Source organism: Syzygium oleosum, unplaced genomic scaffold, assembly GCF_021117445.2.
Source record: "Syzygium oleosum isolate NSW1041296 unplaced genomic scaffold, Sole_v2.1 Sole_v2.06, whole genome shotgun sequence".
NCBI classification, from domain to species: Eukaryota; Viridiplantae; Streptophyta; class Magnoliopsida; order Myrtales; family Myrtaceae; genus Syzygium; species Syzygium oleosum.
In genome coordinates this window covers 2,644,070-2,669,796 of record NW_026607490.1, presented here as the reverse complement: position 1 = coordinate 2,669,796, position 25,727 = coordinate 2,644,070, and the positions used below count along the sequence as shown (strand labels likewise).

At 40.8% G+C, this 25,727-nt stretch overlaps 4 protein-coding genes across 4 annotated transcripts; all 4 read right to left on the bottom strand.

Moving 5' to 3' along the window:
• Nucleotides 1-1,753, bottom strand: LOC115663695 (major latex allergen Hev b 5-like). Its single transcript, XM_030585684.2, has 2 exons — nt 1,362-1,753; nt 1-539 (listed from the first exon to the last, which is right to left on the bottom strand). The coding sequence occupies exons 1-2, from the start codon at nt 1,596-1,598 to the stop codon at nt 246-248; spliced, it is 531 nt and encodes a 176-aa protein (XP_030441544.2). The 5' UTR covers nt 1,599-1,753; the 3' UTR covers nt 1-245.
• A 4,506-nt stretch (nt 1,754-6,259) lies between these two features.
• Nucleotides 6,260-7,190, bottom strand: LOC115667228 (uncharacterized). The gene is made up of 2 exons (XM_056312417.1): nt 7,012-7,190; nt 6,260-6,800 (listed from the first exon to the last, which is right to left on the bottom strand). Exons 1-2 carry the CDS (start codon nt 7,188-7,190, stop codon nt 6,260-6,262), a joined length of 720 nt encoding a protein of 239 aa, XP_056168392.1.
• Nucleotides 7,191-11,993: 4,803 nt separating this feature from the next.
• On the bottom strand, nt 11,994-13,831 carry LOC115666398 (probable pectinesterase 8). Its single transcript, XM_056312488.1, has 5 exons — nt 13,431-13,831; nt 13,174-13,345; nt 12,887-13,093; nt 12,430-12,689; nt 11,994-12,308 (listed from the first exon to the last, which is right to left on the bottom strand). Exons 1-5 carry the CDS (start codon nt 13,829-13,831, stop codon nt 12,167-12,169), a joined length of 1,182 nt encoding a protein of 393 aa, XP_056168463.1. The 3' UTR covers nt 11,994-12,166.
• A 77-nt stretch (nt 13,832-13,908) lies between these two features.
• Nucleotides 13,909-14,666, bottom strand: LOC115666396 (histone H3.2-like). Its single transcript, XM_030588130.2, has one exon. It carries the CDS (start codon nt 14,569-14,571, stop codon nt 14,161-14,163), a length of 411 nt encoding a protein of 136 aa, XP_030443990.1. The 5' UTR covers nt 14,572-14,666; the 3' UTR covers nt 13,909-14,160.
• Between the last annotated feature and the right edge of the window lie 11,061 nt (nt 14,667-25,727).

The following is a 25,727-nucleotide window of genomic DNA, read 5'->3' as shown; positions in this document are numbered from 1 at the left end:
TAATCAAAAGGGAATATAAATAGAATACCAATATCCCATGACCCACCTGAAAACAAAGGCAACAGACGCCTCTGCATTCTTGTCCTCATGAGAACATAAGAACAAATTCCTATCAAATTACCTTCAACAAAACACTATGATCAATCCGAAAAATAAAGACACTATTTGACAACAAGCAATGGACCAACAAGCTTTAAGACCAAGAGCTCCGGCCAACCAGTCCAGCTAATAACAGCCCTGCATTATTACTCTTTGGCTTCCTCTTTGGCAATTGCTTTGGCCGTTTCGGTTTTCTTCTCAGTGGGTTCCGCCGCCGGAGCGGGAGGAGATTCAATTGCCATCTCTTTCTCGACCGCTTCTGCAGCTTCGACGGTGGCAACAGCAGGGGTCGGTTGCTGCTCTTCAATAGCCGATTCTTGCGATTCGGGTGGCTTGGTCTCTGATTCCTCTGTTTTGGCTTGGGGCTCTGATGACGACTCTGGCGTCTCTGCCGTCACCGAGGATGTCATTTCACTTTCAGCTTTCGCCTTTTGATTGTCCTGCGAAGGATGAGCAGATGGATTGATCTCTTCTCTCCATGGACAAATCTTGAGTTGGATTAAAAAACATTACACAAACCGTTTTCCTCAAAAATTTTACTTAAACCATGATTTCGTATCTCTCGCTTTTCCTTGGTTATCACGGGTCGATATTTTCTATAACATGATCAAGATGTCGACTTCCTCTCTTGTCTGAACAAAGTATATTCTCCGAGAGCGATGACAACAAGACAAGCAATAACCCAAAAGACAGGACAAGGGCCGAGAAACGTGTCGCTACTTTTGTCCCTTAACGCATGACAACGACATCATCCAAGGGAAAGAAAAAACAAGACATGACGGTGAAATTGCGACGTGCAGGTTAGTAAGAGACAGCGAGAGAGCTAAATCAGTGGGTCCATCGACAGCGAAACCATTCCATTTCTCCAAAGCAAAGGGAACAATGTAGAGAATGTCCTTGGATTCCCTTGCATTGAGTGAAGCTGGCAGGAGATCCTTAGCGAAACGATATCCGATGCGTGTGGAGGCGTCAGATTTAAGCCGTCCTGGCAAATATCTCTCCTGGCCTAATCCCAAATTCTTCTTTTGTCATTGACCCGTTTGAAGAAAAGATTAGATTAAGAACATGGAAGGATTCCTGACCAAACCAATCACTCAACCAAAACAAGAACAGCAGGATCTTGCTGCTCAATACCCTTTTGAGTACAGTGAGACTAAGACTGATATGTTCGTGAGAATCAAAATCTAAATTGGAAAGGAAAGTGAAAACGCAGCAAGAATGATAAGAGGGAGAGTCTTATAAACTGAAACCAAATCATTTACCTCCTCGAGCAAGAGACTCAAAGAACAGGGTATGTTGCCTCCTTCCACATCAACCACCTCCTTCACACTCTCACCCTGCTCTGCTCCAGCCGCAACCACCACCTCTTCCTCTTTCTTTACCTCGGCCGTCGTCTCTGAGTCCACTCCCGCCACAACCTCCTCTGGCGCCGGCACCGGGGCATCAACGGCATCCTTGTTGGACTTCGACACCTTCGGCTTCGTGGCGCACGCTCCCATCCCTCTCTCTCTCTCTCCCTCTCTCTGTGAAGCTCTGAAAGAGAGGAGGGGGGGATTTTATAGTCCGACAGGGGACAGATTCAGAGTGGGATTTGAATAAGATTTATTTTGGAGACAGAGAAACGGAGGAAGTTTAAAAACCTTGGGGGGGTTTTGTTTGCTGGTTGGTTGCAACTTTGCAAGTTCTTTTGTGCTGGCTGTTCACAAGGCCTAATAATGCAGGCTTGACAATACAGCCTGTGTTGTAAATATTGCGTTGCAAGTATATAATAGAGAGAATAGAGATTAAGTAGAGAAAACAGATAAACACCAAAAATATATATTTTCTCCTTTCATTATGTTCTGATTTCTTACACAATGACCAAAACTAAACTCCTATTTATAAGAAAACAAGAATGCACATATCATTAATGTCAATGTATTGAATACATACATTGAATAGGGAGATGAACATTCATTGGAGATTGTACGTAGAATGTAGATTACAAATGTACCATAATAGGTACATTGAATATACATTCATGTATGTAGGTTACAAATGTACCATAATAGGTACATTGAATATAATGAATATTCATTCATGTATTTCATAACACTCCTCCTTGAATATTCATTGTATTCATTATATTATGAATGTGCATTGAATGATACTGCCTCATTAAAAACCTTAAGCCGGAAAAACCCGGTGGGACAAAAACCAGACAAAAGGGAAAAAGAGTACACAGCACAAATTTTAAGATCTCTCCCTTTTATAGATGCGTAAATTGCCTCGTTAAAACTTTAAGCCGGAAAAACCCTGTGGGAAAAAAACCGGACAAAAAGAAAAAGAGTGCAATGCATAGTTCATAATATCTCCCCCTTAATTTGAGCTATATAGCCACTGCTGGGGCTAGTCAATCTTGCATCTTATGAACTCGCCGCATACCAATGCTATATACTAATTTCTCAAAAGTTGACGTTGGCAATGATTTGGTAAAAAGATCTGCAAGATTATTTATGGATTGAATCTGCTTAACATCAATTTGTTGACTTTCTTGGAGTTCGTGAGTATAGAAAAATTTCGGCGAGATATGCTTGGTCCTATCACCTTTGATATATCCTCCCCTAACTTGTGCAACACAAGCAGCATTATCTTCATAAATTATAGTGTGAGAATTTATAACCGGTGTTAAACAACAAGAATTGTGAATATGTGTTATAACGGATCTTAACCAAACACACTCTCTTCCAGCTTCATATAAAGCAATAATCTCAGAGTGGTTGGAAGATGTAGCTACTAGTGATTACTTCGTAGAACGCCAAGAAATGGCGGTGCCGTTATAACAAAATAAATAACTGGTTAGAGAACGAGCTTTATATGGATCAGATCTATATCCAGCATCAGTATATCCAACTAAACCAGAGGTAGTGGAATCCTTGGAATAATATAATCCCAAATCTATGGTTCCTCGGAGATAACGAAAAATATGTTTAATTCCATTCCAGTGTCTCCGAGTTGGCTCAGAACTAAAACGTGCCAATAAATTTACCGCAAAAGTGATATCTGGTCTCGTACATTATGCCAAGTACATCAAAGCCCCAATTGCATTGAGATATGGTACTTCAAGACCAAGTATCTCTTCATCAGATTCTCTAGGACGAAACGGATCCTTTTGGGGATCTAGAGACCTTACAACCATAGGAGTGCTCAATGGGTGAGCCTTGTCCATGTTGAGGCATTTAAGTAATCTTTCAATGTATGCTGATTGATGGACGATTATTCAATTTGCTTTATGCTCAAGCTCTAGACCAAGACAAAGTTTGGTTTTACCCAAATCTTTAACTTCAAATTCCCTTTTCAAATACTCAGCAGTTTTAGCTAACTCTTCTGGAGTTCCAATTAAATTTATATCGTCGACATAAACTGCTACAATAGCAAATCCGGTTTCTGATTTCTTAATAAACACGCATGGGCAGATAGGATCATTCTTGTACCTTTCCTTAATTAGGTACTCACTTAGGCGTTGATACCACATGCGACCGGATTGCTTTAACCCGTACAAAGATCTTTGCAATTTTATTGAGAATAAGTTGCGGGGAGTGCATGCATCAGGCATTTTGAATCCCTCGGGAATTTTCATATAAATATCCGAGTCTAATGAGCCATATAGATATGCCGTCACAACGTCCGTAAGACGCATTTTCAATCTTTCAGAGAGTACCAGGCTAATGAGAAAATGAAATGTAATCATACCCATCACAGGTGAATATGTCTTATCATAATCAATCCCAGGTCTCTAGGAGAATCCTTGGGCAACGAGTCGGGCTTTATACTTGACAACCTCGTTTTTCTCATTTCGTTTCCGGACAAATACTCATTTATATCCAACGGGCTTTACATTATCGGGGATGCGAGTTATGGGTCCAAAAACCTCTCGTTTGGCTAGGGAAGCTAATTCAGCCTTAATTGCTTCCTCCCATTTAGCTCAATCTTGCCTTTGACGGCATTCAATAATAGATTGCGGCTCACAATCATCATCCATAATTTTATGAGCAACTGAGAATGCAAAAGCATCTTCAATGATGATTTCATTCCGATCCCAAATCTCGTTACAATATGTAATGGAATTCTCAGTATTCCCAGGGTTGGTGATCTTTTCATGGGTTTGTGCCTCTTTAGGAGCAATAAGCTCTTTGGGAGCAAGCACAACACCAGGCTCTTCTGGAGCAGATTCCTAATTCTTTCCCCTTCGTTTTCTAGGAATAGTGTCTTTTGATCCTATCGGTCTACCGCGTTTCAAGTTTGGGGGATTTTGATCCATTTTAGCTTGTCCTTCGGGAACAGGTATCCTAGCTGGAGCATTTGCAGCTGGAATATGAGACATTGTTACCTTAGTAGCATCATTAAACGCGTCAAGAAGTCTATTGGCCATAGCCTGTAAATGGATTATGCGCTGCACCTCGTTTTCACACTCAGGAGTTCTTGGGTCTAATTGAGATAAATTTTTCTCATTCCAGGAGAAAACCTTAACTGGTTTTTGCTTCGCAGCCATGTCAGTTTTAGGTGTCCCAATTGATGGAAACATAGTCTCATTGAAATGACAATCTGCGAATCTGGCAGTAAAAAGATGGACGATGAATTAAACCCAACATAGTCCCAATCTAGTAGTTGGTTCCAAGAACTTAATGATGGACGATGAATTAAACCCAACATAAATGCCCAAACGGCGTTAGGGACCCATTTTCGTTCTTTTTGACGGTGCTACAGGCACCTGTACTGCACAACCAAAGGTGCGTAAATGTGAAATATCAGGTTCACAACCAAGAACCATTTGTAGGGGAGATTGTAAGAGACTAGCAGTGGGGCGCAATCTTATTAGGGCTGCCGCATGCAAAAGTGCATGACCCCATGCTGTATCGCTGAGATTCGTTCTCATTAATAGAGTGCGGGCAATGATTTGGATATGTTTAATCAAGGATTCTGCCAATCCATTTTGAGTATGAACATATGCGACCAGGTGCTCAACCTCGATTCCGAGTGAAGCACAATACGTATCAAAACTCTTTGATGTTAATTCACCAGCATTATCCATCCTTATGCTTTTAATTGGATAATCAGGGAATTGTGCCCAGAGCTTTATAATCTGCGCAAGTAAACGTGCAAAGGTGACATTGCGCGTAGATAATAGACAAACATGTGACCATCTACAGGATGCGTCCACTAGTACCATAAAATATCGAAACGGTCCACTTGGTGGTTGTATTGGTCCACAAATATCACCCTGAATTCTTTGCAGGAATAAAGGGGATTCAAGATTAACCTTTGTTATAGAAGATTTGGTAATGAGTTTTCCTTGTGAACAAGCTTCACAATTATAATCTTTGGACAACAATACCTTTGTATCCTTTAAAGGGTGCCCTTTTGTATTTTGAATTATTCTACGCATCATTGAAGCGCCAGGGTGACCAAGACGATCATGCCATAATCCAAACTAATAAGGGTTTACCAATCTCCAGGATATGGTGGAGTAGGTTTCAATGGCCTTAATCATGACACAATACAAACCCATAGAAGAAGCTTCTAGCTTCTCATGGATGGTCTTCAGGCCCACCTTATAAGAGGTAATGCCAATATATTCTTTATTTTGCTCATAAATAGTCTCAATATGGTACCTATTACGGCGTACATCTTAGAAGCTAAGCAGATTCCTTTTTGATCTACTGCTTAGAAACGCATTCTCAATATACAGGATGGTGCCTTTAGGCAAAACAATTATGGCATTCCCGAAACCATCAATAATCGAAATAGGACCTGATATTGTATGGACATGTGTCTTACGCAATGTCATACTCGAGAAAAAGTGTCTACTACGAAATATGATATGTGTTGATGCACTATCAAGCAAACAAATATCTTCCTTTTTCTCGGTATTTTCCATTTGCATTTATGTTGACAACTTTAGGTGTCAAGTATCATAAACTTTTCATATTAGTTATAGGGTCAAATAAAATTTCAAAATAATAAATATTATATCAGGTTCATAAGCATTTCATTCATAACCATATTAAAGAACAATAAAAGGTAATACATTTAAAGAAAAGCAACTAGAAAAGAAATTATTAGAATCATAAAATTCGAAGTCTAAGTTGTCATCCACCAGTCTGATGCTTCATCAAAGTAATCAGAGGTCCTCAAAGAAATCAGAGACATCCAGGGATGCATTTGCTACTTCAGGAGCAAGAGGAGTCCCGCCAACAGAGATATTGTTGGCCTCAACAGTGGTTATGGCAGTAGGATTAATTTCAATGGCGTGAGATTCACCACCCTTGCCCCTATTTTTTAAAGATGCCTGGTATAGATCAACAAAGTGCTTTGGCGTACGACAAGTACGTGACCAGTGCCCAGTCATGCCACATCGATGGCAAATACTTTCATTAGTCACCTTCTTTTGCTTCTTTTCTTTGTCATGATTCGGGCCAAAGTTAGATTTCCCAGGGCGGTTAAATTTCTTGCCACCCCTTCGAGGATTATGTTCTTGCCTGCGCTTATAGCCCTTAAAATGGCCAGTATTTTTCTCAGAGTTAGCATGTGCTTCAGGCAATGCTTTTGACCCAGCAGGTCTAAGATCATGATTTTTGAGTAGCAATTCATTAGTTTGCTCAGCAGTGAGGAGCACAGAAATTAATTCAGAGTATGTGTCAAATTGACGCTGCCCGGTATTGCTGTTGCAATACAATATTCGAAGCATGGAAGGTGGAGAAAGTTTTCTCTAACAGTTCCACATCAGTGAGCTTGATACCGCATAACTCAAGCCGAGAAACAATATCAAATAAAGCGGAGTTATAGTCAGACACTGATTTAAAATCTTGCAGTCTGAGATTTTGCCAGTCATACTATGCTTGAGGGAGGATAACAGTCTTGGTATGATCATACCTATCCTTCAACCTCTTCCACAGGGTCTGAGGGTCTCGAACGGATAAATATTGAGTCTGCAGGCTCTCATGCAAATGACGACGAATAAAAATCAGTGCATTTGCTTTATCTTTTGCATTTGAGGTTCCGTCTTCTGTAATTGCATTAGCGAGATCTTGCCCTTGGAGGTGCATTTCCATGTCAAGGCACCAAGATAGATAATTATTTCCACTCACTTCCAGGATGTGGAATTTGGGCTTTTCAATATTTGCCATAATTCTTTCAAAACAAATGAATCCTTAAATTAATTAGAAGGATTTCCAAATATCCATCGCCACTTCAGGAGCAAAAGGATACTTTTAGATTGGAAATTGGCTTCAGGCCAAGAAAAAGAAAAATGAAGAATTGATAGGAGAAGATGAAGTATAAGTTGATTAATGAAAAACAAAGAGAACAGTTACCTTGCAAAAATTATTTACTCAGTTGGTAGATCTTCGTGCTGATAACGTGTTGTAAAATATTGCATTGCAAGTATATAATAGAGAGAATAGAGATTAAGTAGAGAAAGCAGATAAACACCAAAAATATATATTTTCTCCTTTCATTATGTTCTGATTTCTTACACAATGACCAAAACTAAACTCCTATTTATAAGAAAACAAGAATGCACATATCATTAATGTCAATGTATTGAATACATACATTGAATAGGGAGATGAACATTCATTGGAGATTGTACGTAGAATGTAGGTTACAAATGTACCATAATAGGTACATTGAATATACATTCATGTATGTAGGTTACAAATGTACCATAATAGGTACATTGAATATAATGAATATTCATTCATGTATTTCATAACAGCCTGTTAATAATAGGGAATTTATTTGGGTTTTCATAGGGTTCTATTAGAATAGAGACAGAGATGAAACTTTAGTTTATGCACTTGACAATAACTTACATCAATATGTTAACTGATGCGAAGGACTACATTGACAAGTGGGTTATATTAACGTCTGAGAATATTTTATTACATCGCTCGGGGTATCAATTTATAGATTAATCTTAAGTAATTTCGGCGTTTTGCATTTTTTTAAGGTATGTTTGACACAACATGAAGGAATAGTACCTAGCTAGGGGACCATAGAAAATGACCCGACATTTCACGGTACGTTGTGGCCTTGTCTTTTTTCACGCTGTCTTTTGCCCTTTCATTCTTCTTGCCACGTAGGAACATGAGAATTAATGGAAAATTGTCCAAGCAACTTATCTTCTTTTCGCATCATAGCTCAAAGGGTAAATCCGAATCAATTAAATTTCTTTAATTAAGAGAATATAAGTATGTCCTTTCATTTCGAATATTGAATTATTATCGCGCATCGCTTCACAACGGATCTTATATACTTCTTATATACATGCAATCTCGCTCCATCTAGTAGCTTAAGCTTTTGGATTGGACATTATAATATGATATCAGAACCAGTGCTACGTCTTTCGCGAATGTGCGTCCACCCAGACTTTCACGTGCCGCTCCTAATCACGTTTGACTTTTGGATTGGATTTTCTATCTCCAAAAGCGGATGTGTATTGTTTTGCACACACAGCAAATGCTATTATTTGACTTGAAAGAAATAACAGGTAAGAGAAATATGAGTGTTTATGTGGTCAGTAGTAAAATATTCTATGTGGAGATTACAAAAACCATGGCGTATCTTGGGCATTTAAAATTAATGAAGAGGGTTGATTACACAAAGAACTTGCAGGCATTTTTATTTGGAGTCATAGAATTTATATATATATATATATATATATATATATATATATAAGTACGTGTGTGTGTGTGTCCAACTATACAAAGAAACAGAAGAATATACAATGATATATTCTTTTCAGGAATTGACATTGTTTATGTTCAAATCATTAATCTTTGTCTGGATGTAGTTGGTTGCCGGATGGAGGGAGAATTGTAAGGTGCATTTCTGTGATACAACACTTCACGTTGACAACATCATCATATGTCACACGTTGACCGATGAGAACATGTCCACTACATGGTTTGAAGGGTTATTGATTTCCGATACGATATAACAGAATTGATCGCTTTTTTATTTTTTTCCCACCATAACAAGAGAAAGTGACAAATTTGAAGAAATTGATGAAGGAACGATGAGTGAAGAGTCATTGTGGTGCAACGATAAGGAAAAAGCGTTGTATGCAGGTTTAATTCACATATTACTAATTATTTTAAAGAAATAAAAAATAAAAATATATATAATCGGATCGGACCGACACCAGACCTAATCGGCCGATTCAATCCGGTCCGGGCGATTTCCAATTCGGATGATCTGTTTTACGCACCCCTACATGGTATTTCAAATTAAGTTGGCATGAAATGTCCCTTTAATTAAGTGAATTACCAGCCAACATAGAATTTTTGCTAATAGGATTTCGAAATTGAAATGTAGAAAAATCAAGAGTATAATAAATGATTTTAAGCCACATAAAGTGCAGCCCAACATCAATGATTAGTGAATGCCGGCGATTAAGGACGTGACCACATATTCATTTCCACTTTGGGGGTCACGGTATATGAAGAATCTTTGAGACGATACATATCGTAGACAAAAACACATATAATATGACAATTTTTTTTAAATTATGGAAATTATATAATGTAAGACGACCAATGATCAATCTATCAATCTTATCATAAAAAAAATATATAAATATTTTATTTATATATATAGTTCTCAAGTGTGGTGTCCAAATATTTGCGTCGTGTGTTCCATTCAACCAAGAGCTATACATTTTGAGTATCAACCTTTTTCCTATCATAATTTATCAGCGCAGTTTGAACCTCAGTGTTTATTAAAAGGTTATGCGGTAAAAAAAAAAAAGGTCATATTGCTCCAAATGTTTACATGGATAAAGTCTTTATCGCCCCCTCCATCTTGCATTAATTTCAATGGCACCGCTTATATTTCTATAAAATAACTACGACGCCCACTTTGATGCCAATATAATCCGCATAAGCATATGGTTTTGCAGTATTTTTAGCTAGTTTACTTAGGTTGACTAGAACACATGGGATGTTACCTCTAATAAATTGCCAAAATAAATATTCCTATTTCAATTTTAGTCTAGCTAAAGTCAAAGAATGCCATATATTTAGCACGTTTTGTGGATCTAGTAACTTCTTAGAAAAGGTATTAGGATCTGTTTTCTTTGGTGTAAAAGATATTTGGGAAAAAGCCACCAAAAATCCTAAATTATGCCCACTGTGACGCATTTAATCCAAATTTTTTTGTGACATCAAAACCCCAGACTTATACTCGTGTGACGCATTTATTCCAAATTATATTTTTGTGACACAAAAAACTCCAAACTTGTATTCATATGACACATTTACCCCAAATTTTAACATAAATGTGTCACACTGGTACAAGTTTGGGGTACATGTGTTACATGAATACAAGTTTGGAGTTTTTTGTGTCACAAAAAATATTTAGGGTAAATATGTTACATTGAGTATTATTTAAGGTTTTTGGTTACTTTATTTCAAGATATTTTGCACTAGCGATGTATTCAATATAAATCATTTTTTTAATCACGCATTCCCGTTGCTATCCAAGCCTTAATGAGGGAGGGTCCCCCTCACCTAATGCTCATATGTCGCTTGCATATGTGAAAAGAAAGTGACATGGCATTTACTTGCTTAGCAGAAAGATGAGACTAATATTATACGACTTTTTCACTGAGAATTAGAATCTAACATGAGACTATGGTTAACTAGCCAATCAGCGCATTTATTGCGTTCTCTTTCGACTTCACACATTTCCAAATGACATTAGCAAAAAAAAAAAAAGCAAAAGCAAATTAGAATTCAATCGTCATTGATCTCATAATCTTATGATCAAATTGTAAACGAGGCCTAAAGGAAGGTAGCTAATCCGAGGGGAAATTACCGGGAAAGTTTTAAACTTATTGCACTTGTGTCAATTCCGTTCTAAATCTTTCAATTTGGCTAATTTAATCTTAAACCTTTTAATGATTTGCCAATATAATCCACCGATCAATGGCGATAGCCTGCAAGGGCGACGCCGCCTTGGCTTGGGTGAGGGTGGCCCTTGCCCTCGCCCAGGCGAGGCCCGGTGAGGCCGCCCTGGCCTGGGCAAGGGTCGACCTTGCCAAATCTGGCTAGGAGGGCCCTCGCCTAGGGAGGCCAGCCATCGCCTAAAGCCGGTGGCCAGTCGGCGAAAAGAAAAGGGAAAAAGAAAAAAAAAGAAAAAAAATCACAAAAGTTATTTAAAAATTGTTCGTCATCTTTTGGTCCAAAAGGTTCTTTCATTCATTCATAATAACGAGTACTACTAGAGCAAGACATATGAGTTTCAGAACACAATATTCCATAAAGCCTAGGGGGTTGAAGTTAGCCAATATAGGAGAAGGGTCTTCAGGCTGAGAGCCTTAGCGACCTAATCTGCAGCTTGGTTAGCTTCTCTTGGACAGTGGACAATCTTCACAAAATATTTAAGAACTGTCCATATTAGTGGTTTCCGGTCAAAATTGGCTAGATGGATTAATTGGCAAATTGTCAAATGGTTTAGGACTAAATTGGCCAAATTAAAATAAATGCAATAGGTCTAAGACTTTCTTAATAATTTACCCATTAATTCAAGGCTTGATATCTGGGTGCTGGTTTCCTTTGATCATACGCATCCCGGAGAACGAACAATCATCATCGAAAACCCAAGAGCCTTACTTGTCGATCAATCTTGTGGCTATTTAATCAGACCATCCCGTGAAAGAAAAAGCTCTTCCCAACAAGAGAATGCGAAGACCGTACATTCTCAGTGAATCAGAAGACAAATGATAATTACCTTGTCTTGATTGATTCATGCCAAATTGAGAAAGTTCGTAGGCACCACCACCTCTGGACAGATTGGAGCACGTGACATGACAATCACCCAATTCAACAAATTGTCTGCACAAAGCAATCCTAAAGAAGAGAACTTCACAAGTCGATAGAATGTGTTGATGCTTGAACAAAAGAGGTACATGTATCACTGTGTTTGAACACTTTTTTGTGGAGATTATTGATTATTTCTCCTGACCTGCGAAATAAATAATCGAATGGAAATTGAAAAATAGCATCGATGTTATAGCAAGAGGTCATCACAGCCATTGATCACCATCGATGAAGGAGATGTTGAGAAAAGGTGAAGCTTGAGTATCGTTAAGTCTCTGAACATATGGTGCTCTTAAGCTCATGTTAGCTCCTGCTCCTGAGCAATTATATTCTCCGTAGTATATCGTCCTGCATTTCATTAGAAGCCAGATGAAAAGGTTGGTAATTGATCAACCACCCAACTTGTTAAATGATGAAATGTGGGGTAGATAATTTGTACTCAGGTGGCGATCATCGTTCGTATACATACTGGTCTCTAGCAGGATCATTGAAGTCGTTCCAGCCTTCGGGCGCGATGATGTCGGTCATGGTCGTGTACGCGAAGATGACCCGAGAGAACGGCCTCCATGCCCGGCCAAGCCATATTCTCCCCGTGCCCCCGATGCTGGCGTTCACAAACGTGAAGCCGGTGTTCTCGTCCTTGGAAGCTCGGCCATGCGCCGTGACCGCCCCGTTGATCCCCTTCTGCCCCGGAGGCACTGGGGTGGCCATGGAAATCAATTGGCAGTTCTGTGATTCAATGAAAGGTCATCCTAGAATCATTGACAGGCAGAAGATGCTGGAGAGGCAATTATCATGATTTTTTTTGGCTTTGGCCAGGTAGTACAGTTTATTAATTAAGCTTACTGCTTGTTTGTAAGTGCTGTTTGACAGATTATCTGAGCGTTTTGTGCGATTATCGAACCGGCCACAAAGGACTCCCATACCTCGTACAGCGACCTCGCGTCACCAAAGATGAAGTCGATAGAACCTTGGATATAGCAATCTCGAAAGTAATGGCGACCCCTATCGTCGTGAAGCGTATCTTGGGCTCCGAAGAACCCGCAACCCCAAAACGAAGCTTGGTCGCCCGCGATTCTAATCGCCACCGCTTGTGCTCCGATGTCTCCGGGGCTCGGAATTGGAGCAACATTCTGAAACAGTAATGCATCTCAATTACAATCGCAGTCACACAGCCTGAACATGATTTCCTAAATTCGATTTGCTATCTCACCATGAAGCTAATGTTCCTCGCGATGAAATTGTTCGAGAAGACTTGCACCGAGCCGCTATAGAATGTTCCATGCGAAGAATTAGCCGTGTCATTCCACGCGATTGCAGTCGATAAGTACCCTTGTCCTTGAAACGTGATGTTCGGCTTTGTCCTCGGTATGGTCACCTTTTCGCTGCCGGAACAAACAGATTGATTCACCAAATTATGATCCATTGTCTAAAGGGAAGCTGCTAGCCGGGTGACCAGATTATTCTTACTAGTAGATGCCGCCGTTAATCCAAATCACGGTCCTTTTCTGACTGAAGTTGCCGGCCGCGTCCACAGCCGCTTGGACCGTGGTGAAGTTACAGCACCCATTCCGGTCCACGCAGAGGGTCAGCGTCGTGTTAGTCTCCGGAGGAGGAATGTCAAGCGGGAAATCGTCGCAAATGGAGACCTGCCTCTGGCTATTATCGGGGCACTTACGGTGCCGGCGGTGGCAGTGACCAACGTACTGCCGGAAAAGGGCCAAAGGACCATGCTGCAGAAAGGTAAAGAGCTTGGCATCGAGGGCAAGATCTCTAAGCGAAGAGAGCGAAATTGGGACCGTGAAATCGGTCGAAGCGAAGACAGCAAGAACGGCTATTAGGACGGTGACATACTTCGTTACGAAACTCATTGCCGTGATGGGTGGCGAACGATTGAGTTTGAGGAGTTGGTGAAAGGGGTGAGAGTTATAATGAACCGGTGAAGAAATGCAAAGAAAGACATGCTCTTGAAGTGCACGGATCGTTTGCATGCCTTGCAAATCACCCCGTCCCCTTTCACCACCAAACTTCAAAAGCTTGTAGAAGAAGAACATCAATCTCTATTGACCTCCTCAATCGCCATGGAAACACGTCACATCAGAAGAATAGCCCAAAAGGAAAAGGAAAGCTACAAAACGCTAAAGCTTCAGTTTTTAACATCTCCCTACTCCACACAGTAACAACAAGCTAAGAAGAAATCTCAAGCTCGCTCGCCCCTGATCCTCCTGGCGAGCTGGATGTCCTTGGGCATGATGCTGGCGCGCTTCGCGTGGATCGCGCACAGGTTGGTGTCCTCGAACAGCCCCACCAGGTAGGCCTCGGCCGCCTGCTGGAGCGCCGAGACGGCGCTGCTCTGGAACCGGAGGTCCGTCTTGAAGTCCTGCGCGATCTCCCGCACCAGCTGCTGGAAGGGCAGCTTCCGAATGAGCAGCTCCGTGCTCTTCTGGTACTTGCGTATCTCCCGCAGCGCCACCATCCCAGGCCTGAACCGGTGCGGCTTCTTGACACCGCCGGTCGCGGGGGCCGACTTCCGGGCCGCCTTGGTGGCAAGCTGCTTCCTCGGGGCCTTGCCCCCGGTGGACTTCCGCGCCGTCTGCTTCGTCCTCGCCATTCCTCCGGTGCTTCTACGGCTATAGATACAGAGAGCGAAGTTGAATTTGACGAGAGATTGGGTTGAATCTGGAGGGTTTCGTCGAAGGATCTATATAGAACAGGGAGCAAGATTTTGAATTTTTTCGGGGAGTCCGATGAAATATTTCGGAGAATTTGGCGGGCAGGTTTGGGAATTGCATGTGGGCCGTCGATCGAGGGACCAGATGGACGAACCGTGTTTCGGGTCGGGAGGAGCACGCGGATTGCCACGCTGGCACAGCCTGATCTTAGTTTTATTTTCTATTTATTATCACGTGTACATGGCTTGACAACCTCTTACAGCTTTCAATAACATTTTCCCCACCAAAATAAATTGGCAAAAGTACACTATAAGTGCCATAACTTGTGTACGGCGATCATTTTGGTGCCATAACTTTTTTTCGGATCACTTTGGTGCCAACTTTTTTGAAAAACGATCACTTGAGTGCCAATGCTGACATGGCACGCCGGAAATCTGATGTGGCTCTTTTTTATTAATATTCGATGCTGAGATGGGTGGCCGGAGCAGGCCGGAGAGTCCAGTCAGCCCTTATAGCGAAAACGACGTCGTTCAACCTTTCTCCCCCCAATATAGGAACCTAAATCGGCTAATTGGACATATTCCCCAATTGCAAACCCTAACCGGCCATATTATTTCCTTGTTTTCCCCGAAATTGACAGCCAAAGGTTACAAATGGATGACAGGAGCTTCACTAGCGGCTCAAATTCGTTTGAACGAAGTGAAGAAGAAGGTCGGTTCTTCTGCTATTGTGGATTACCGAGTCCAAGAAGAACATCTTGGACTCGATTGAACCCCGGGAGAAGATTCCATGGATGCGCCAGGTATAGAGAAGGCTCGAAGTGCAAATTCTTCAAGTGGGTTGATGCGAAATTTTCAGATCGAGCAACAGAGGTGATAGTGAAGGTACTTGAAGCTCGACATCAACCTCCACCTGCATTAATGGACGAGTTGGACAATGTCGACTCATTGCAAGCTGAAATGAAGGCTTTAGCATCTCTGGCCAACCATTTGAAGAAGGAAGTTCAAAGGATGAAAATCGAAAGAAAGTGTTATCGATTGTTGATTGTGTTATTGATATTTTTTATAGCCTATTTTATGGTCAAATGTAATATCAGTTATGAGCAAAAGTTTCTTAGTCTACCATAATTTAAGATAGGCTTGTACTATGTACGTGTATTTGGCAATTTGTAGCTACGGTTGTGCTATTAGTTTGCTACAATTTATGTATGTAACAAGAGGTTTGCTGCAATCTATGACAAATGGAATGTTGGAATTTATTGGTTCTCAATGTTGAGTTGCTTAGTATTTTGTTGCTGCATATTTTGATGCAGTTTTGCCTCATTGGCAGCATATTTTGTTGCATATTTTTGCTCATTTGCTGTCTTATGCTGCACTTCCTCATTTGCAACATATTTTGCTGCATATTTTTGTTCATTTGCTGTTATTTGTTGCACTTCCTCATTTGCAGCATATTTTGCTGCATATTTTTGCTCATTTGCTGTCATTTGCTACACTTTCTCATTTGTAGCATATTTTACTGCATATTTTTGCTCATTTGCTATCATTGCTGCACTTCCTCATTAGCAGCATATTTTTGCTCATTTGCTGTCATTTGCTGCACTTCCTCATTTGCTTCATATTTTTGCTCATTTGCTGCACTTGCTCATTTCCTGCATATTCACTTGTTCATTTGTTGTATTTTTTTCATCTGGTTAGATGGTTGCATATTATGGAATAAGGCTCACTACTGAAAAATGAGATGTTGCAAGTGCTGCAACTCTGCGTAGCAGCAAATTATGAAGTCGTCATAAGTTCAGCAGTTGACATTTTAGTGCCAAATGTTTGTAATCGTGATCACTTAAGTGCCAGTCGTGGTTCAAAAGTGATTACTTAAGTTCTAGTCGTGGTTCAAAAGTGATCACTTAAGTTCCAGTCATGGTTCAAAAGTGATCACTTAAGTGCCAATTGTGGCCGAAAGTTGATCACTTAAGTGTCATGCCGTGTGTTTCTTTGAAAAATGAAGACTTTGGTTCCAACAAACCAATCTTTAAACTAAATCATTCCAGAATCAAAGCAGTAACTGTACCAGCATTGCTCACCAGCACCAAACCGCCCCAAACCATACTCATAAACTGGTTCAAACAGCCCCCAAAACCATATTCAATCACCAGCACCAAACAACCCCCAAACCATATTCAAAAACCGGTTCAAAATGCTTGCACCAGCACGTGCTGGCGTGCTGGTGCAAGCACTATACTGCACTCCCAAATATGACAAAATCAACAGCTACCATACTATACTCCCAAATAGTAACCATACTATACTCCTAAATAGTACAAAATCAGCAGCTAGTGCAAGCACCATATTGCACCTGAAAATAGCACAAAAAACAAGCACTAGCAGCACCAATTCCCACCCTCCCCACCAATTGCATCAGTAAGTTTCTTTGAATATTAACTTACTGATGCAACTTGCAAGCATCCCACTACACCAGTACTATACTAAAACAGAACAAACACGTGTGCAAAAATATGGAAATCACAACCACCTTAACCACGGTAAACATCGAATTTAGTCATTACACACAACATCCCATTAGTCAATAACATTCTAGGACCACAAAAAATCAACCTCCTATTAGCCAATACGGTAAACCTCTCTAATTTCACAAAAACTAACAATCACCTCAACACCCTCCCATTAGTCAATAGTGATAAGTCCACCATTTCCTTTTCCTTTCGACGGTTTCTTGAATTGATTCATAATTCTTTGACTCTTTTGAACTGGAGGAACTGCAGGTTGTTCTTCTGAAGATGCAGGTTCTTCAATAGCTAGAGCTACTTCTTCTTGAACTGCTGGAGCTGTATCTTCTTCAACAACTGGAGCTGCTTCTTCTTGAACTGCTTGAGCTGCATCTTCTTCAACAGCTAGAGTTGCTGCTTCTTGAACTGCTCCAGCTACATCTTTTTCAACTGCTGGATCAGCAGATTGTTCTACTGGCCTTCTTGCTTGAGATTTCTTCTTAGGCGCAGCAACTATCTTCTTCTTACTGGTGTTGGTGGCTGTTTTGGAGCTGTCAGCATGTGCTGGTTGATCAGGAACTAGTGTTGAGTTTTTTGTTGGTGGCGTTTGAACACTCTTCTCTCATGACCACCCTTCTTCTCTTCGACCCAGCCTTGCTTGCGCGTTGGTTGGATTCTTTTGGTGTAGCTCTTGACTCTTGGCTTGGGCCAACTTGAGATATGAGAACCTCTGAACTCCTCCCAGGCTACAACATAATCATGGATGAGAAGAAGCAATATTGTCATAAAAGCGAAAAACTCAAAAATGAAATGCATGAGATGTACAAAACTTACATGCAAAATAGTCATTCCAGTATTGAAGTCCATATAAATTCCATAACCATATTGCCTTAATCTTCTGCTGAGGACCCCTCTTGTTTGATATGGTACCTCACTTTGAGGAACCTGAGCTGCTTGTTCAGTTGGTTTTCTTCTCAACTGATAAGGACAAAACAATGTCAACTAAAGCCAAAGTCTGCTCACTAAAGATTAATACAAATACATATTGCTTACTGGATATTTTCTCCTAGCCTGTGCAACAGTCGAGGAGGAGGTTGCCCTTGAACCTGGGCCTCCGGTTGGCTCTTCAGCTGGTTCTTGAACTTGGTTTTCAGCAGGCCCTTCAGCTAGACAATCAGCATGCCTATCAGCTGGCCCTCTAGCAGGCCTTTCAACAGCCTCTTCAGCTGGTTCTTGTGCTGGCGCTGCACTTGATCCAATTTGAGTCCCTCTACTTGGCTGTTGAAGCAACTGATGTTGCTTCTTCAAATGATAACCACTTTTGTTGTGGCCTACATCACGACAATATGAGCATTTTATCTCTACACCTGACCTGCTCATCTTCTTACTTCTGGGCTCTCCCTCCTGCTTTCTTCGTCTCCTTTTAGGCCTTCCCATTTGTTTCTTAAGTGGCAAAGGATGAGGGGCTTCATGATTTGTCGGCTCCCAGAATTTTGTACTTCTAATAGGCTGCATCAAGTGCTGGTACGCAGCAAGATATGTGCTTTTGTGGTAGCAACCATGCAGGTAATCCTTGGGATTTTGGTACTTCGCTTGGATGGCACAAATGGCATGTGCGCAGGGAATTCCAGAAAGTTGCTAAGCTCGACATGAGCACTTTAGTTTGTCCAATTGGACAACATACTTATCTGTCGTTTCCATGACCTCATAGCCATCATCTCCATTCCAGATAGGATGACAGAACCTACTACTCGCCAAGTTGTCATCCAATCTTTTAGCAATCCTAGGACCACACTGTCCAGTCCACTTCGCAGCATCATCTCTCTGTTTTTGCATCCTTGTCATGACTATCACTCGAATATCCTCAAGCATGCTGATGATTGGTTTGCACATCGCCTCTAAAATTCTGCCATTAAAGGCTTCACTGAGATTGTTATCAATGATATCGCTTTTGAATTCTTCACTAAAGAAGGCTTTGCACCAATGCCTGGGTTCAGTTTGAAAAAGTGCTTCATAACCGTCCTTCGTCAAGTCAAGCAGATGCTGTTTGTGAATTCTAAAATCAGCCATGTTGGTGCTCTTAGCTATCATCCAAAATTGCTTCTGTAGTTTCTCCCCTTTGTAGATCTTTGCCCATTTTGCATATATGTGCCTCGCACACATCCTATGTTCAGCAAATGGCATCAACTCAGCTAGAGTAGGAAGAAGTCCCCACAAGAATTCATACATCAAGGCATTAATAAAGGCATGTGCAAGATAAAATGTCATAAATATTGTTTGTGCAGTTGCACCAGCATTACCTTTTGTTGGTCGCTCATGAATACCCAACCTCCTCCATTAGTGATCTCAAGGTCCACCATCAAATTTTTCAGGAACCACGACCAAGTGTCCTTGCTCTCTACCTTCACAACAGCCCAAGCAATTGGAAACATCTGATTATTGTCATCCCTCCCAATGGCAGTCAACAATTCTCCCTTGCACACACCCTTCAAGAAACATCCATCTAACCCTATGACTCGTCTACAACCAGCAACAAATCCCCGCTGGTATGCATCAAAGCAAATATAAATTCGGTCAAAGTTAGTCCCATGGTTAGGCAGTGGCCACTCCACAACCTCAACATAAACTCGACTACCCGGGTTTTGCAGCCTACATTCTCCAGCATATTCCCAAATTTGACCATATTCTTCCTTATACCTCTCTAGAATTTTTTTCATCACCTTATACTCAGCCCCACCACGCTTCCGCTGCGCCACTCCTTGTGTAATATTGTCCGCTTTGGACACTAAGTCCTCACGGTTTTAAACCGCGTTACACAAGGGTTAGGGGCCAAGCATTATAAACGCACCAAGATCTCACTCCCTAAGCAATGTGGGACAAGAGCAATGCAATCCCTTGCCATCCTAGAAGCCGCTCCTTGTCCAGGTCCTCGAACCCCGGCGACCATTCCCCGCCCTCGTCGGACCGGGTCGTTACATTCTCCCCTCCTTCGAGCACAGCGTCCTCGCTGTGGCCCCACACGCGGTCGGGAGTCGGCTCTGATACCATTTGTAAGGACCTCGGCCCCACCATGCTTCCGCTGCGCCACTCCTTGTGTAATATTGTCCGCTTCGGACACTAAGTCCTCACGGTTTTAAAACGCGTTACACAAGGGTTAGGGGCCAAGCCTTATAAACTCACCAAGATCTCACTCCCTAAGCAATGTGGGACAAGAGCAATGCAATCCCTTGCCATCCTAGAAGCCTGCCGGAAGCCGCTCCTTGTCCAGGTCCTCGGACCCCGGCGACCACTCCCCGCCCTCGTCGGACCGGGTCGTTACACCTTATACTTGGCTCTTTTACACTGATTGAGTGACACGTTAATCCCTACCTGCTCCCTCACCAACTGCTTCAACTGAGCACTCTGCACATCAGGCATCGCTTTGATGGTATCGAAGAAGTGCTTCGATAACCAAGCACTCGTTACCCTTTTGTTGTCAAACATGACGGAACAAGTATGCTCCTCCTGTAATGACCTAATTTGGAATGACCCGTCCCTCTTTGAACGTGCGCCATATATCTTCCACGAACAACTAGGTTGAGAACACTTTGCTCTAACATAGTCGTGCGTATTTCGAGTGAACTGAAGAGTCCTCTGTTCAGCTATTGAATACTTGATAATCCCTTCTTTGAATTGTTTGGCATCAGAAAATTTCAGACCTACAGTCAACACAGATGAAGAAGATCTAGGATCGTATAACGGATACTTACGTTTCCTTCTGCGCACAACGGGATCATCATCTTCATGCTGATTTTCAGAATTATCGTTCTGTTCATCAGAGCCACTTTCTTCGTAATCAGTGTCATTACCTTCAGCTGGAGCTCCATCAATGCTATGTCCTGGTTCAGCTTCATGCAATCCTCCAAGTGCAGCTATTGATTTTTTTTCCAAATTCCTTTTGCTTTTGCCTTGACTGTACAAGTTCCTCATCGTCATCTTCACTTGGTAAATTTACATTTGCCACACCATCATTATCTGATTCACTAAATGCAGCAACTTCCCACGACAATCCAGTGAACTCAAATCCAGTGAACTCTTCACTCGCTGCATGGCTTGCCTCCCTCTCATCCCTCTCATGTCTAGCTTCATCTATAATAGAACTAGCACCAACCTGAGTACTAGGTAAAGCAGCACCATCACCTACGTCTCCTCCCTCAACCCCTTCATCAGATTCACCATCACTATACGACTCAACGTACACAACAGCTTCTTTTCCATGAAGATAATGGTAGATGATATCCTTAACACCATTATTATCATCAAAGTTTCTAATACCGTCCTTCAAGCTGCTTCTAGGAACACAATAATGCAAACTTCCTATTTTACATCTTAATTGTTGAACTATATCCCTCATGAGATTAATATATGCTGGCTTGCTTCTATCGAAATAAACAGTACCTTCAAGTCCCCTAAAGTATTCCCACTCGTCAGTGCTGATGACAAATTCTCCTCCATAGCGAACAATGATGCCGATAATTGTGTCTTTATCCCCCATATCGACCCTGCATTGAAGGAAAAAAGCCAAAAAATTCAATATTTTAGCTTTCAGGACCACACCACATAGGAAAAAGAGCACAGCTTCACATGAAGGTCCCCACATGGTCGACAAGATTGAAAAAGCCACCATCGAGACCACATGGGTGACAATGACAGAGGTCCCCACGTGGACCACGATCTATCGCATATACTCAGCCCGGCACCAACACAATCAAATCCACTTCAAGCCTTAATATCCGAACAACTAGCCATAATTTATGAAGTTCAAGCTTTAATTTCAGAAGTTCAAGACCTAATTTCAAGTTCGAGCCCCAATTTCCCAAGTTCGAGCCCTAATTTCCCGAAGGCAGCCTTAATCTACCAATTAATTGAGTGAAACATAGGACAATGAAGCACAATGTATCGATCAATTCAGCAAAATAGAAATTAAGAGCCCTTATTTGAAGACCGACCTTCGTAATTTGCCACGGAGACGGGACCGACGCCGACAGGACGAGTGATGCTCAGTCCACGGAATGAGGGAGCGACGCCGACCGACCGCGAGGGGAAGGCAAGAGACGGCGATGGCGACGGTGACGGCGACGGCGACGAAATGAGGGCGCCACGAGCGATGAGCGACGGGCGACGGCGACTGGACGAGGGAGACAGAGCAGGTGTGACAAGCGACGCGATGCTAAGACCTTTGAATTGAGCGACGTCGTTTGTTGTCTTAAATGGAACGACGTCGTCCTTCTTGTCCAAGTGGACTGAGCGACGTCGTTTTGCTCGTCCATGTGGACATCAAATGTTGACCCCAATATCCACGTCACACTCTTTTTTTAAATAAAAATGCCAGATCAGCTTTTTGGCCGGAATTTTGGCCGGAGTCACTAAAGTGATCTATTTTCCTCCGACTTGACACCAAAGTGATCCGAAAAAAAGTTATGGCACCAAAGTGATCGTCGTACACAAGTTATGGCACTTATAGTGTACTTTTGCCAAAATAAATTGATTAAAAGTTTCTTATGTGAATGATAAACGTTGTTTGAGCTATCTCGACCCTTTGTATCCTATGGTTATTGAATATTGAGAAGACACCGACGGCTATTTGTCACGATCTAAGTCGATTGGCTTCAGCTACGAGACTGTGAAGGACCTGGCAGCAATCCCATACATCTGGCCAGTTTTCCTTTCTATATATCGTTCGCATGACTTGTATAGTGAAACGCTCCATTTTGATCGATTGTACTCCGCCTTCCTCTAACTTAGGTATATCGTCTCCCAAGCAAAGAACGAGTCTCGATTCAAAACAATAACTGGTTTTCGACATGTTGTGACTATCATGAAGAGAGCGGGATAAGTTCCCGGCTAATTTGTGCGCGGATGGCAAACCCCGCATTCGGACATCTTCCACATAAAATTCCTCTTATAAATAGGATTCTAGCACAAATTCCCTAATACCATTCCCATGATTCAATTGTCTTGTCCATCTCGTATCCATCATGCTTCTCCCGGTATTGCGAAGCTTACTCCATGCCTTCATGGATAAAAATTAAGTCGGATCATGACACCCTTGCTCTTGCTTGGAAAATAACTGATTTATTTTACGACATACAACTATCTAAATATATGAATTGCCCATATACTATTATAATATCATATTATAAAAAAGATTAAATAAAAAGGAAGAATTATTAGGAGTAATAATAACACGTATACGAACGCGCAACGATTAGTCACAAAAACCTATCATTTCCCCTGAATTCCTCGGTCTATTATTAGCAATTTAAGTTGACTCGTAGTTATACATAACATCAGATTAGAACTATTCAGGGCATGCAATGCAAAGTACTTTCGTTCCCTCACCCTTTTTTTCTTCATATTTTGCTATTACAATTTTACAATTTTGATTTTCAACTGTAGACTTGAATTATGGCTTGCTTCTGTTGCTAGCCCTAGCTAAAGTAGCAGCTAACCGAGCCACGGCTCGTGCAATAGAAGCTCCCCTCAATTGCTACAAGCTGGGCCTCAGCTCGAGGCCGTCCGAGCCGCCGAAGGACTGGTCGAGTGTCGGAACGCGCCAGTGGAGCCGAAATAGTACACCAACGAGATCCGACGATCCTCGTTCAAATCCGAAAACGATCCAATGACCCACGAAAAACCCTAATTATAAATTAGGAAAAAGGGCCAAAAAATAATAACTAAAACACACTACGAGGGAGGTCTACTAGTCCAAATTTGCACCCGGTCCAAATTTCACTTTTCACTTATCCCGGGCAATATTGACGCTGGCCACAATAATATCGACACCGTCCAATTAAATTTGTCACGAAACTCCAAGAAATTCGACACCAAAATCCGGCCTCTAAATAACGGCCAAATTTGATCGAGTGCGATTCTAGCAAAATCTCTAATTTAAAAAAAAAATAACCCAAGAGTGATCAATTCCGGGCGAGATTTTATTATAAGCGCACTGACGAATTACACATTTTATAAATCCCAAAAATGGGTCGAAATTCGGAATGTCACAGCTTTCATATGGCGTCCGGATCACTTAAGTGCCACTTTTGAAAAAACATGATCACTTAAGTGCCAACTCCAATTTATGTAGTAAATAACTAATTAGGATCGCCAAAATTTAGGTATCAATAATAGGCAATTTAGACTGTTAAATAAAGTTGAAGGCAAAGTACAATTTGAAATGCTTGAGAGAAAAAACAAAATAACGGAGCGCGGACTTTCCCAAGCTCATACCAATCGCAACTTCAGGGTTTTGATTTAATCAATTTAACATGCAATTTAATTCAATTAGGAGTCACAACCAATCTATTTTGAGTCGATTAGTAACCCAAGTAAGATGTTGAAATGACATTAGATTTTATTTAGCATAATCAAGTCCCCATATCCACGATATCTCTAGTTCACAAAAGTAAGATGTGCAAGGTAAAAGTCTAAGAGTGAGTTGAGAGTCAGAGTATGACAGAAAAAAAAAAAAAAAGAGATGTCAGAGAACATCTTACTTCTGTGAACTACAGATATCATGGATATGGGAACTTGATTACGCTAGATAAAATCTAATGTCATTTCATTCACTTTATTTCAAAAATGCTTTGTGGACACTCTTGGTTAATTTTTATCTTAAGCCACTAACATGTTATTGGTAATCATGCGGGTGTGCAAACAAAAAATTTAACACTCAATAAATCAAAAGCAATAAATAAATTGCTAGAAAAGAACCTCAGTGCATTACGCAAGGCAAAAGCGAAGCTTTAATATCATCCGATGCACCGAGTGTTCCGCAAAATGCTAACTAAAAACCAAATGATGATGTGATGTATGCATGATCTAGGCTAATGCAATTAATTCTTTTCGGTTTTTCTTTGAAATAAGCATGAATTAATTTAATTGCTATACGTATATGAGTTCTAATCAAACATGCATTGATTAACTATATATAAAATTCTAAATGACATGCAAGCTATATTATAATTCAACTGAGTGCAACTTATTACGCAATTCTAATGACATGAAAGATGATCAATTATGAATTAACCATATTATTTAACCGTGTGAGATTTTTTTTGTGCTTTTCTTTTTATAGATAAAAGACTAAACTTCAGGACACTAAACATGACTTCTATTTGAAAGGATAATGACCTAAAGATGCAGTGCTAGTATTTTTGTTATTTTCTCTTTATAAGAAATAAACTATATGCAAAGCATGAAATGTAATTATTAATTTATCTACATGATGAAGTTATTAAACATGGACCCTAAAGCAAATGAAACACTTAATGACATGCATATGTGACTAAATAACGCAATTTATATAAGATTTTTATTTGATTTGTGTTTAATGAAGATTATAAACTATCTAAGTCTATATGAATTAAATGCATGGTTCTAAACCTGAAAGCCCTAAACCATGGATGCACCTAAGTTTTAAACATGCAATTAATTTATGATGTGTGATATGCATGACTATTAATTCATTCAATAGTTATATGTATAACTCATCAACTCCATTTGATAACATGTTATTGAAAGCAATCAAATTTCAATTAATCAATAAATCAT

What these genes read in the sequence shown, in the direction of transcription:
- LOC115663695 (XM_030585684.2), bottom strand. Translation starts at nt 1,598, where the DNA reads ATGGGAGCGTGCGCCACGAAGCCGAAGGTGTCGAAGTCCAACAAGGAT. An exon ending in TGAGTCTCTTGCTCGAGGAG is followed by an intron (nt 540 to 1,361) that starts GTAAATGATTTG and finishes CATCCTTCGCAG; the next exon opens with GACAATCAAAAGGCGAAAGC.
- LOC115667228 (XM_056312417.1), bottom strand. Translation starts at nt 7,190, where the DNA reads ATGGAAATGCACCTCCAAGGGCAAGATCTCGCTAATGCAATTACAGAA. An exon ending in TGGAAGAGGTTGAAGGATAG is followed by an intron (nt 6,801 to 7,011) that starts GTATGATCATAC and finishes GTATTGCAACAG; the next exon opens with CAATACCGGGCAGCGTCAAT.
- LOC115666398 (XM_056312488.1), bottom strand. Translation starts at nt 13,831, where the DNA reads ATGAGTTTCGTAACGAAGTATGTCACCGTCCTAATAGCCGTTCTTGCT. An exon ending in ATTAACGGCGGCATCTACTA is followed by an intron (nt 13,346 to 13,430) that starts GTAAGAATAATC and finishes TTGTTCCGGCAG; the next exon opens with CGAAAAGGTGACCATACCGA. An exon ending in ACGCGAGGTCGCTGTACGAG is followed by an intron (nt 12,690 to 12,886) that starts GTATGGGAGTCC and finishes ATTGAATCACAG; the next exon opens with AACTGCCAATTGATTTCCAT.
- LOC115666396 (XM_030588130.2), bottom strand. Translation starts at nt 14,571, where the DNA reads ATGGCGAGGACGAAGCAGACGGCGCGGAAGTCCACCGGGGGCAAGGCC.